Genomic DNA, 14,160 nt, shown 5'->3' on the forward strand with positions numbered 1-14,160 from the left:
ACTCTGTTTGCCATAACACGTGAACTTTAAGTGGTCCAACAGTAATGCATATCATGGTTGTAAGACAGGCCAATAAAAATGGCAATACAATAGCAATGATTATAATATTATAGTAAATGGCATTATGCACTTACAGCTCTAATACTTTCAAAATGTCCATCATCTTTGTCGAAGACAACAGGTTGCTCATTTAAGGTCCAGAAGAAGGAAACATCTAATAATGGATCATGAATGGCCTTGCAGCTGAGCACCACACTCTCTCCGACCGTCAGTTCTGTTCTTTTTGGACTTAATTCTATTTTTGTTGGTTCTAAATGGAAACAAATGGATACAGGAAATATATTAACTATATGCCTTTAATACAACAGACAATCTACCTAGACAGTGTCACTGAGAGGTTCAAATGGTAGTGTTGTGTAAGGCTCACTTGTGGGTTTTAGGCTGCTCAATCTGAAAGGGATTTATCATCTATCTATGGTATTTATCATATTTTATACAGTATCTCACAAAAGTGATTACGCCCCTCACATTTTTGTAAATATTTTATTATATCTTTTCATGTGACAACACTGAAGAAATGGCACTTTGCTACAATGTAAAGTAGTGAGTGTACAGCTTGTATAACAGTGTCAATTTTCTGTCCCCTTAAAATAACTTAACACACAGCCATTAATGTCTAAACCGCTGGCAACAAAAGTGAGTACACCCCTAAATGAAAATGTCCAAGTTATGCCCAACTAGCCATTTTCCCTCCCTGTCGTCATGTGACTCATTAGTGTTACAAGGTCTCAGGTGGGAATGTGGAGCAGGTGTGTTAAATTTTGTGTTATCGCCCTCACGCTCTCATACTAGTCACTGGAAATTCAACATGGCATCTCATGGCAAAGAACTCTCTGAGAATCTGAAAAGATTAATTATTTATCTACATAAAGATGACCTAGGCTATACGAAGAGTGCCAAGACCCTGAAACTGACCTGAAGCATGGTAGCCAAGACCATACAGCGGTTTAACAGGACAGGTTCCATTCAAAAGAGGCCTCGCCATGGTTGACCAAAGAAGTTGAGTGCACGTGCTCAGCTTCATATCCAGAGGTTGTCTTTGAGAAATAGACATATGCGTGCTGTTAGCATTGCTGCAGAGGTTGAAGGGGTGGGGCGTCAGCGCTCAGGCCATACGCCGACACTGCATAAAATTGGTCTGTGTGGTTGTCATCCCAAAAGGAAGCCTTTTCTAAAGATGATGCACAAGAAAGGCTGCAAACAGTTTGCTGAAGACAAGCAGACTAAGGACAGAGATTACTGAAACCAGGTCCTGTGGTCTGAGGAGGCCAAGATAAAGGTATCTGGTTCAGATTGTGTCAATCATGTCTTGCCTACAGTCAAGCATGGTGGTGGGAGTTTCATGGTCTGGGGCTGCTTGAGTGCTGCCAGCACTGGGGAGCTATAGTTCATTGAGGGAACCATGAATGCCAACATGCACTGTGACATACTGAAGCAGAGCCTTATTCCAACATGATAAGGACCCCAGTCACACCTCCAAGATGACCACTGCCTTGCTAAAGAAGCTGTAAAGGTGATGGAATGGCCAAGCATGTCTCCAGACCTAAACCCTATTGAGCATCTGTGGGGCATCCTCAAACAGAAGGTGAGCGAGCGCAAAGTCTCTAACATCCACTATCTCCGTAATCTCATCATGGAGGAGTGGAAGAGGACTCCAGTGGAAACCTGTGAGGCTCTGGTGAACTCCATGCCCAAGGGGGCTAAGGCAATGCTGGAAAATAATGGTGGCTACACAAAATATTGACACTTTGGGCCCAATTTGGCCATTTTCACTTAGGGGTGTACCCACTTTTGTTGCCAGCGGTTTAGACATTAATGGCTGCTTGTTGATTTATTTTGAGGGGACAGCAAATTTACACTGTTATACTAGCTGTACACTCACTGCTTTACATTGTAGCAAAGTGACATTTCTTCAGTGTTGTCACATGAAAAGATATAATAAAATATTTTCAAAAATAAGAGGGGTGTACTCACTTTTGTGAGATACTGTATATCATTAGCCACTGGGCAGTACAGTGGCTTAGTGGTTAGCATTTCTGCCTGACAACACTCAGAACGTCAGTTTGAATCGCAACCACAACACTACATCAATGGAGTTTGTATGTGCTCTCTGTGCTAGTGTGGGTTTCTTTTGGGTACTCCGATTTCCTCCTACACTCCAAAGACATGCTTGTAGGTTAATTGGATCATCTCTAAATTTTCATCGGTGTGAATGTGAGGTAGGGACCATAGATTGTAATCTCTTTGAGGGCATGGACTAACATGAATGTACAATATATATGTAAATTGTCAATGCTATATTGATACCGGATCTAAAAAAAATTGTCTGTTTTATTTATGACTTTAACCACTTAAGGACCAGGCCTCTTTTTCGGACTTGGTGTTTCCATGTTTAAAACAGTTTTTTTTGCTAGAAAATTACTTAGAACCCCCAAACATTTTATATTGTTTTTTTTCTAACACCCTAGAGAATAAAATGGCGGTCATTGAAATACTTTTTTTCACACCGTATTTGCGCAGCGGTCTTAGAAGCGCACTTTTTTTGGAAAAAATTCACTTTTTTGAATAAAAAAATAAGACAACAGTAAAATTAGCCCAATTTTTTTTTATACTGTGAAAGATAATGGTATGCCGAGTAAATTGATACCCAACATGTCACGCTTCAAAATTGCGCCCGCTCGTGGAATGGCGTCAAACTTTTAGCCTCAAAAATCTCCATAAGCGACATTTAAAAAATTCTACAGGTTGCATTTTTTGCGTTACAGAGGAGGTCTAGGGCTAGAATTATTGCTCTCGCTCTACCGATCGCGGCGATACCTCACATATGTGGTTTGACCACCGTTTTCATATGCGCTCGCTTCTGTGCGCAAGCTCGTCGTAACGGGGTGTTTTTAAAAATATATATTTTTTTTTCTTATTTATTTTAATTTATTTTATTTATTTTTACACTTTTTTTAAAAATAAAAATAAAATGGATCACTTTTATTCCTATTACAAGGAATGTAAACATCCCTTGTAATAGAAAAAAGCATGACAGGTCCTCTTAAATATGAGATCTGGGGTCAAAAGGTCCTCAGATCTCATATTTGGGCTAAAATGCAACAAAAAAAAAAAAAAGAAAATCTGACATTTAAAAAAAAAAATATACCTTTAAGAGGTATGGGCGGAAGTGACGTTTTGACGTCGCTTCCGCCCTCCTATGGTATAGAGACGAGTGGGGGCCATCTTAGCCTCACTCGTCTCCATACCCAGCAGACTGAAGGACCCGATCGCCTCCGCCGCTACCGACGGCTCCGGTAAGCGGCGGAAGGTGCGGGAGGGCGGCGGGAGGGGGGGTGGCACCTCTCCCGCCGCCGATAGCGGTGATCTCGCGGCGAATCCGCCGCGGAGACCACCGTTATCGTACAGCCGACCGCCGCCTGAAGAGATGGATATCTCGGTTGTGGAAGCAGCTGCTGCCGTTACCGAGATATCCCTCTTCAAAAAATGGACGTACATCGTCGTGCGGTGGTCGGCAAGTGGTTAAAGTGATTGTAAAGTCTATATTTTTTTTCCTATAAAAATAATAAACATGTTATGCTTACCTGCTCTGTTGCAGTGGTTCTGCACAGAGCAGCCTGGATCTTCCTCTTCTCAGGTCCCTCTTCTGTGATCCTGGTCCCTCCCTCCTGTTCAGTGCCCCCACAACAAGCAGCTTGCTATGGGGGCACCCAAGCTGAGTCACAGCTCCCTGTGTCCATACAGACACGGAGTCACGATCTGACCCCGCCCCCTCTCTCCCCTGATTGGCTAGCTGACTTTGATTGACAGCAGCAGGAGCCAATGGTGCCGCTGCTGTGTCTCAGCTGATTAGGAAGGAGAATCTTTCGGAGTCACTCGTGAACATCACTGGACAGAGAGGGACCTCAGGTAAGTGTTAGGAGGGCATGCTGCACACAGAAAGCTTTTTATCTTAATGCATAAAATTAAATCTTCTGCCTTTACAACTCCTCTAAGTTGTTTTTATTAGAGAACTATTTATTTCAGAATAATGACAAGTTTCTGAATATACCTGTAAGCTTTGGTTGTTTGCAGATAAACAAGATAATTGTTCCTGAAATTAATAAATTTGATTTTTCAAGGATAACATCTGCTCAAAATGTATATTTGTGAATGCACATATGAGAAGTTTCCACCATTTAATATGAGTTAATTAACAAGCAATTATGTTATTTTCTGTATTGAAATTTGTATAAATTCATGCTGTTCAGACTATGGGCCAGATAAACCTTTGTAGGTGTGCCAAATAATCAGCTTTTTGTAGATTCACCAGATAATAATTACATTTAAAAGGGTTTTAAATAAAAGATGTGAATAGTGCAGTAAAAACAATGCCTGGTATCCATTCAGATGCCCCCCGGTAACTTAGACTGCATATCTGTATTCTGCATTCTATTGAATGGTTCACTTCTCGGGAAGGGGGGGTGACCTCATGCCAAACTTTTTGCCCCCTCCTTTTTTTTTCTTCTGTCTTTTCTTTTCCTCCATGAGTCTGTTTTATGGAATGTCACTTCTGCAAAGACTGTTCATTAATTTGTCATTCCTTTCTTTTTTTATTTTACATCCTAGACTTTAAAACTGTATTCTTGTTCTATCAGTACAGTGGACGTTGATACGTAAGGTAGAGATTATTGGTATAATATTATCTTCTCACTTAGGACTGCTTCTTAAGTTAACTGACTTAAGTTAACTGACTTTATTTACTATGCTTATAACGCCTGATAGGCTTGTGTTAGGGTTGAGTTCACCTGCTGGGGGCGCTTTGCTGCTCTGAGCTGTTTGCTGCAGAAACCTGACATAATAGTGATGCCCACCAATGACCAGACCTGCTACACTTGGGAACTGGGAGCCAGTTGCTTGAGCTTTTTGCTATGCCTTTGTCAGGATGCTTAGAGCGAGGGTTATTTGTCAAGTGCACCTCATGCTATAGGTAGATAAAGATCATTGTCGCTTCACGTGGCAGGATCTCACTGTGGAGGAACTGCTGAGAAGCATTCTGACAGCACATGCTTTAGCTGTTGAAGGCAGATTCTCCCTTAGCAAAGTACAATCTTTGATTCAGGTCTGTTCTGAGCTATTATTTCTGGTTATCTCTCAGGACCATGATGTTTTTACTCCCCTATTTACTATGTACCAGGTTGGATTTTTGGGATGGTTGCTGGAACGTTGTGCAGGATCTTTTATCCAGCAGTATTCAGCCTATTCAAAACAGGTGTTGTTGGATTGTATTGCTGCTGTGCACTCGTTAATTGAGCAATGTGAGCAGGGAGGCAAACAGAAGAGTGATGCACCGGGTGTTAAGGGAGGAGCAGCCTTACATAGCCACCTAATGGCTGAGCCCAGGCGTGGCTGATTCTAACAGCCTGCTGGCTCTTGGGATGCACCTGCTGGTGGACATTGGTGCTGACAGCCCAGGGCAGCAAAGTGCCACCAGCAGGTGAACTCAACCCTAACAGCTTGTCATATCATTGGCTCAATGGTGGGCCTCTTGCACTATGTTGGTTACCATAGAATTGTGTGTACCATTCTATGTTTGTACTTTGTGAGAGGAATTCTATAAATGAAGAATTGAAAAAAAAAATCCTAATTGCGACTTTTTGCACAAAAAGTCTTACAATCTACACCAAATGAATAATGGTACAAAAAATTTCAATATTTGGCGCAACAGAGTTGTGCAATAGTGCATCAAGAAGATGATGGCGTAAGACGATTACACATTCTACTATGCGCCAAATAAATATGTGCTGTGCCAAAAAAGATGTCAAGTGAGACAATTTGCATTCCTCAAGAATCACCAATCATAGTTTACCTAGCCCCGTGTATTTAGAGAGGTAATGGATGTTATTTATGAAAGGCAAATCCACTTTGCACTGCAAGTGCTCTTGAAAGTGCACTTGGATGTGCAGTCGCTTTAAATCTAAGCCCTTGTGTACACGGTCGGAGAATCCATCGGAATGTGTCCTATCGGAGTGTTTTGTCGGATAATCTGACTGTGTGTGGCATGCATCGTACTGTTTCCGTCAGAATATCCGTCGGACCAAATTTTCCAACTTGCTGGAAATATTTTCCGACAAACTGGTCCGATCGGACATACTCCGATCATGTGTAGAGAATTCCGATCGGACAAAGTGCCACGCATGCTCAGATCAAATTCCTACATCAAAGCTATTGGCTACTAGCCTGAACGTAGTCCCATCGTAACTAAATTACGTCATCACGTTCTGAAAGATCGGATTTTCCGACAACTTTGTCCGACCGTGTGTATGCAACAGTTTCGGACACAATCTGTCAGACAAAATCCGTCGGACAAAATCCGACGGATTTGGTTGTTGAAATGTCCAACCGTGTGTACAAGGGCTTAGGGGTAGATCTGAAATGAGTGGAAGCTCTGCTGATGTTATCATCCAATCATGTGCAAGCTAAAATGCTGTTTTTTTATTTTCCTTGCATGTCCCCCTCAGATCTAAAGCGACTTTACTTCCAAGTGCACTTTTAGTGCACTTTCAAATGAACTTGCAGTGCAAAGTGGATTTTTCTTTAGTAAATAACCCCCAATGCAACTTCAAAGTGCTTTCATGATTGCCTGTATTGCTCTCAGTTACGTGACTAATAAAACATTGATTTATTTTTATCGGTTTTGGCCTATCCAGCATTGACCTTTATTTACCAGTTTACTCTTTCCTTAACAATTCTTAGAGGAATCAGCCAGGGTGTTGGTCCATCAGTAAAGAAATAGCAGTGCCTGGGGAGTGAGGAGCTCCTTGTACAAACACTCCTACTTCAGACATCATAGTCATGATTCAATTCAATACTTATAGTTAAAAAAAAAACAAAAAAAACAGTCAACACATTTCAGTGGACAAGTTACTTCCTTCTTCAGGGTTCCTGGCTATTGTAGAAGCTGGAAAGCCTTTTGGAAATGAAGCTTAGCTGGTGTCAGCAATGAAGCTTAGGCGGTGTCAGCTTAGTGGCAAAAAAAATGTGATGCCTCGTCCTCTAGAAATACATTGGATACATACACTTTCCTGGCATCCAATCAAAACAAAAAATCTTCTATTTAACACACTGAAACCTAGGCTAGGAGGACTTATGTTTTAACTCTACTTGATTGTGAAGTGACGTTACAGCCAATTCTAAATGAAGTTCAATCAAGACATGGTCAAGAGGATCTTTCACTATGATCACATAAAAAGATGATATGGCCAAGTGACAAAACAATGAAGCATTCAGGGTTGCCATTACAGCGCATTATTTGCTCTTTTTAATTATCTGTTGCTTTTTGTAATTTAGTAATGGCTTTACCGCACAGTTTGGATAAATTTACTGCATGCAAATGATTGTATCAATTCTTGCAGCATTTGGAGTGTAAATGTCAATTCACAAAGACTATCAGAGGGTTTATAATTCTTAAAAATGATGTTAGCTTGAGGTGGGTTATAATAGGTGTCTTTCGAGAAGAGCAGAAAATAGAAGCCATTCGAGGTGGTAATAAAATTACAATTTACAAGATAACATAACGATTTGTAAGAAATAAAGACTTTCAGTGATTATCTGTATTACACACAGAAATGAATGACTGCACACCTTAGCAACATTTATGTTTGTGAACTGACCATTTTGGAGAGAAAATTATAATGAGATAAAATGCCAAACGCAGTTAAAAATCACTTCTTCACTTCAGTAAACTGACCCACATCTTCATAAATAATAACCCCATTCAGCTTATTATAATTACATATAAAAGTTATTAATGCCAACAAATGGTGCATATCATGTTTTGCATTCCTGAGTAAACTGTATTCAGGAACTGCCATGTTTAAAATGTATGTATGAGCAGAAAAATAATATATTTAGATAAAAGATTCAGATGTCTCTGAAATACATGCATCCTGCCAGAAATCCAGCGACCTGTGAACATCCTGCACTGATCTGACAACACTGCCTGTGCTCAACTAAAATTCTAAGCAGTGTTGGCAGCCTGTTGGACTACAGACAAATCCCCCCCCCCCGTAGGTCATGGGTGTGAAAAAGGGGTTCTGTAGTCCAGCATTAGAGAACTGGGCAGGACTGACAACACAATTTGGATTTTAGAATGAAATGACCGTATTTATCGGCGTATAACACGTGCCGGGGTATAGCACGCACTCCAATTTAAGAGGGAAGTTTCAGGGGAAAAAAAACACTTTTTTGTGTGGCCTTCTGTAGCCTGTGCAGACAAAAATTAAACTCCGATTGAAATCAACATGCACCACACCCCTCCTTATTTTTGGATATCTATATATTGTTTTTTTTTCATACCTTTTTGGTATGTTTTTGTATGCACTGCGGCGAGATATGTCGATTTCCGCATTTTTTTTATGTCCTCCCCATCGCCTTCTGGGACCCGTGTGTGTTCCAGAAGATGGCGGGACCACTCAGAAAGCACCACAAATGCACAGAAGGGAAGTTCACTTCTTGTTTCCCTTAGTAAGGATGCCGGCGCTTGCACCCGGAGCCGATGAGCGGCCAGGTAAGTGTCCATGGGCATGTACTGTAAGGCCGCGTACACACGGGCGGACTGTCTGACGGACTTGGTCCGCTGAAACGTGTTTCAGCGGACAATCCGCTCGTGTGTGGGCTTCAGCGGACTTTTTCGGCGGACAGTCTGGCGAACTAAGTCTTTCGGAATTTCCGTAATATTGTCCGTCCAAACTTGGTTTCAGCGGACAGTCCGCTCGTGAGTAGGCTAGTTCGACGGACTAAGTATGGCGCATGCTCAGAAAGGATTTACACGGCGAAAGGTTGCATTGCAGTGTATTGGACGTCGTATTTCTAGTCCCGTCGTACGTGCTGTACACGTCATCGCGCAAACTTTCGGCGGACTGTCTTTTCATCGTGTGTGGTCAAGTCTGTTCATTCGAAAGTAGGACGGACTGTCTGTCGGATTGTCTGACGGACTTAGTTGGGCAGACAGTCCGCCCGTGTGTACGCGGCCTTAGTGTCTCTGGACAGGTAAGTGCCCTTATATTAAAAGTCAGCAGTTAGAATATTTGAAGCTGATGACTTTAAATTTTTTTTCATCCAGGCTGGAACTCCACTTTAAAGTGGTTCTAAAGTCAGAAGGTTTTGTACCTTAATGCTTTGTACACATTAAGGTTTAAAAAAAAAAAAGCCTGTATGAAGCTCCCCCTAGTCCTCCCTTATACTTACCTGAGCCTGATCCTGATCCAGTGCTGTGCACACTTCATGAACTTACTTTGCAGTACAGATAATACTAGAAGGTTGGGCTGCATATTTCTACACTTGGCATGCTTTATAGGTAAAATACATCAGGGTACCTGTAACAGACACAACTGCTGTAATTTCCGCAGAGCCAAACACGTTCTCCCCTCGGCATGTGTATTTTCCTTCATCTGACTTAGAAGCATTGAAGATCCGTAAACTTCCATCTGGAAGAACTGCTACCCTGGAAAAAACAAATCTGTTATTTTACATATTTGCCTCTATAGTCACGTATCTTTCATACAATACAAACTGTTAATTTATGTTCTTGTGTACAAACTGTTAACGCATGTTCTTGTGATGTAGTTCCTATTACTTATTCAGTTGTGATGTAGCTTTGAACAGAAAATTCTATTATAAACCTACTTCACCTACCCCCCTCAACGCTAGAGGTTTTACAATTACTTTTTGATAAGATTCCAGTTGGCAAGTTTATACAATGATGCAACTGTTTTTCTAGATATATCTTAACATTTGAGTGAGAAGTATGGAAATTTTTTTTTTTTTTTTTGAAGAATCATACTTACCTTACCCGCCGGCGCAATCAAACACCATTGATCTCTCAGTTCTCAAAGCTTTGTGAGCAGAGAGCCAGTAACTGTCAGTCACCGGCTCTCTGCTCTGCCCACCCACGCTCACCAGAGTGCTGGGCTGTGGAAGGGGCGTAAGCGGCTGGCTCAGGCTCTCAGCTACTCGCTAGGAGCCTGAGCCGGGTGTGGGTCCAGGCATGTGGGCGGATGTGCAAAGTGAAAAATCTGGTGCAGCTCCGCATAGAAAACCAGGAAGGTAAAAAAAAAAACCTTCAGCCTTCTGAACCACTTAAAGAGGAAGTAAACTTCTTTTACTGACATTGACCTATAGGTAAGCCTATAATAACGGCTTACCTAAAAGTAGTGTAAATACCATAGTGTGCACCATTTAGAAGATATTTACATTACATGCAGCCAGTGACATTACTGGCACACGCGCTCTGAAGGAATAGGCACCCGGGAGTATCCTCATCACGGCTCCAGCCAGTCACAGAGCCGGAGCCCGTGAACCCGGAAGCAAGACGGGTGAAGATGGAATCGGCTGCAACGCTGACATTGCCGCTCTAGAACAGCTTCCTTTTAAGGTAAGTTTCACATAATGTTCTAGCATACAATGCATACTAGCACATTATGACTTTACCTTACAGGAAAAAATAAGTCCATCGGTATACAACAGCTTTAACCACCTAAGCGGATCCAAACTGTATCTGAAGCACCACAAACTGAAAAGCCTATTTGAATAATTTTTCATATCCAAAGCCAACCCAACCATTCATATCTCCACGCTTTATTTTGTTCATAAATCACTTTGAAAAACACCCCCTAGATAGGGCCATCTTGAGGTTACTCTCATACTGGGGCGGTTCTCAGGCGCTTTAGTGCTAGAAATAGCCTCTGAAAAGCACCTGAAAAAAACTGCCTCCTATTCATTGCAGTGTGTCTTTTCACACTGGGGCGGTGCGTTTACAGGACGTTCCGAAAAGTCCTGCAAGCAGCATCTTCAGGGCGTGTTGGGAGCGCTGTATTTAGCACTCCCAAAACGCCCCTGCCCATTGCAAAGAATGGGCATTGCATCCAAAGCAAAAATAAAAAGTAAAAAAGTAACAGTACAGCGCAAATATATAATATGAATAATTAAATAACACTCAATAAAATAAAGTGCATAAAACACAAAAGTCCATAAGTGAGAAAAAAGGTGTAGTAATCAGGAAGAGTCCACTTGTGCAGTGTGTCTTCAATCAATGTAACAAGTGATGATGTGATCCCTTCACCATTGAGCAAGATGGACTCTCACCTCAAATAATGGACCCCTGATATATCAGACAGGTCAGAAAACGCATGTTCCCATCAAGGGAAAATCATAAAATTCAGCAGAGAAAACGGGAGTGATCCAAGATAAAATCCTTCTCCATGTCATCAAATCAGTGTGATTCCATATATAAACATAAAGAACAAACAAAATCTAGTGCTCTCCGTTGATACGAATTTAATTAAAAGACAATATTAACCCCCCTGACGGTATTCCCGAGTCTGACTCGGGGTGGATTTTTTATACCAAGAGCGGTATCCCCGAGTCAGACTCGGGACTGCATTGCTGGATCCAGGAGGAGGTTTACTTACCTTCTCCCTCGGATCCAGCGTTGTCTCCCCGCTGTACGAGCGAGCCATGTCTCGCTCGATCTATCACATCGGCGATCTCCGTGCCCTGCGAGCGTTGCGACGCACGGGCACGGAGATCGGCGCCAAATTCAAAAAGTGAAACAAACAGTAAACATACAGTATAATGTAATCTTACAGATTACATTGCTGTATGTAAATATTTCACATCCCCTTTGTCCCTAGTGGTCTGCCCAGTGTCCTGCATGCAGTTTTATATAATAAAAACTGTTCTTTATGCCTGGAAACTGGAGATTGCCCATAGCAACCAAAACTGTCACTGTACATCAAAAATGATTTTAGACCAGCTAGAAAACAGTGATAATAAATTAGAATCACTCGCAGAATTGAGCGATAGCGATTTGTGGGGAGATCCGTCATCAAATACTGAAAAGTAATGACAGTGACAATTCTGCAACTGAGCAAATTTCAGTGTTTTTGATTTGATTACATTATTGAATAATTTTTATTATTATTATATTATTATTTGGTACAATTATTTATAATTATTTATTATATTATAATTTATGATTTAATTTTTCAAACTTTATTATACCCGGGATGTCGGCTAGACTGGTTTGGACAGATTTAAAAGAGTTATTCCTAAGAATTGCAGGACTACAATATAAAACGCCAAATTTTCATGCAAAATAATGGTACCGCTTTTAGCACCTAAAATCCGAAATAATGGACCGCCAGGGAGGTTAAAAAGAAGTTACACTCACAAAAAAATAAGTTCACTCATCCAAAGCACCTTATAAGCGATTTGAAAGCACTGCAAAACAGGACTTTAAAAAAAAAATTGGGGGTAAAATGGGGCCCAATAGCAGCCGAAAGGTGCTGCAAAAGCGCCGCTAAAACAGGGCTAAAGCGCCGCTAGAACAAGCCAGCGCTGCCAGTGTGAATGTACTCTAAGGGTTAATGATTCATGTAGCATTTGATGCCTGGAATCCATTTGCCCTCAGTTCGGCATGCAAGAGGACATGCTGAAAAAGCCCCTCCTCCCCCTCAAGTTGAAAGAAAAAAAACTAAGTCATGAAGACTCCTGAGATGTATTATATCATTTGGCTTAGGCCAGAAAATAAAGAAATGCATAAACAAAAGCATAAAGTAAATAAAATATACCCATTTACTAATACTAGCAGCATAAGGATTACATATAGTTAATGCTGGCTTGAGAGAGTTGAGTTCCACTTTCATATTGGATTCTTGCATATTAATTTATTCTTCCACATGCTAAGACTGCATTGTAAATATAAAATACAAGGCACATACAAGCGTTCAGAAAATGTTTTCTAAATGCAAATATCATTTTCTTCGGATGGTGTTTTTCTTACATACGCTAATGCAAAGAGACTTATGCGGAAGAATAACACAGTATTTAAAAGGATTGTCATTTTAATCACACCATGAGTAAATTGCTGATTGATTTATCCATTCACACAATCAAATTGTTTATTTGCTTTGATGAGACAGATGTGAGGAATGCATCTCACGGGAACGATACGTTGAAGTGTATTTAAACCCAAACCCAAACCCAAAAACTGTAATATATTGCAACTTACCTATGCTAAAGCCTCGTATGCACAATCGGATTGTTGGCCAACAAAACCATGGACTTTCATACGAAGGGCGTTGGCCAGGAACTTGTCTTGCATACACAAGGCAAGGAATTGTCGGCCAACAAACACAAACGTAGTCTCATACTACATGTTATTTCAGCTCTTTATCGCCACCCTTTGGGCTCCTTCTGCTAATTTCATGTTAGTAGAAGTTTAGTGAGTGTTGATTCGTGCTTTTCATTTTGCGCTTTTCATGTCGCACTTTTCAGTTCATTTCTGAACGGCCGTCAACCAGTCAACTAGACATGTTGAGGAATCGGAGGAGATAAGATAACGTGTTATTTATTATTGGCCTTGAAGTTATTGCTTTGGCATTATTTTTTGGTTGAATAACGATTTGATTTGGTATATTTTCTATATTTTTGGATACATAGAAAGCACATTTTGGTTAAGTTCTATTGGCAGATAGCATGTCTAATTTTATTTGTTTTATTTTTTTTATTTTAAATAAAATTTTATTTAAATTGTGGAGAATAATACTTGGCTATGTGTTTTACTTCAAATGGCAGTTTGGGAGTAGGCAGTTACATTTAAAAAAATACAATGTACAATTAACAAGGAACACCAACATAGTTGTATCTTTGATCTTAAAATCTAATAAAAAAGAATAATGGTGTTGTGGTAACTTGCACAAAAAAACAAACCAAAAAAAGAATAACAATATTATTCTTGATCTCACTAGAAAAAAAAAAAGCCTTTGAATATTTGTTTGCAGTAACCCCATCAGTATCACCAGCAAAGCAGCTTCATTATTATCCCATTAAGGCCGGGTTCACACTATAGCGATGCGGGAACGCCGCGAATCTGCGGCGTTTACCCGCATCGCACACCTCCCGCCGGCAGTTCACACTGCCCTATGCGGACGGCTGGGAGTGTCAATGTTATGTTAATGACACCCCCAGATCCGTCGGCATATCGCAGTGCGATCTGCCGACTCGCACAGGAATCGGATCACATGGTGTGAACCCCCATGTGATCCGATTCTGTTGCGG

General features: G+C 40.9%; 1 protein-coding gene across 1 annotated transcript in view; it reads right to left on the bottom strand.

Annotated features, from left to right (window-relative positions):
* The window catches only part of CNTN5 (contactin 5), a 780,450-nt gene that overhangs the window by 292,343 nt on the left and 473,947 nt on the right, over positions 1-14,160 (bottom strand). The window contains exons 11-12 of the mRNA XM_077484405.1: positions 9,417-9,544; positions 135-310 (exon numbers count right to left, since the gene is read on the bottom strand). Of these exons, the coding sequence (XP_077340531.1) occupies positions 135-310; positions 9,417-9,544 (304 nt within the window). The remainder of the gene's footprint in view (positions 1-134; positions 311-9,416; positions 9,545-14,160) is intronic.

The sequence above is a fragment of the Lithobates pipiens genome, unplaced genomic scaffold (genome assembly GCF_037356315.1).
Source record: "Lithobates pipiens isolate NorthernLeopardFrog02 unplaced genomic scaffold, aLitPip1_a1.2 Scaffold_16, whole genome shotgun sequence".
In the NCBI taxonomy this organism is placed as follows: domain Eukaryota; kingdom Metazoa; phylum Chordata; class Amphibia; order Anura; family Ranidae; genus Lithobates; species Lithobates pipiens.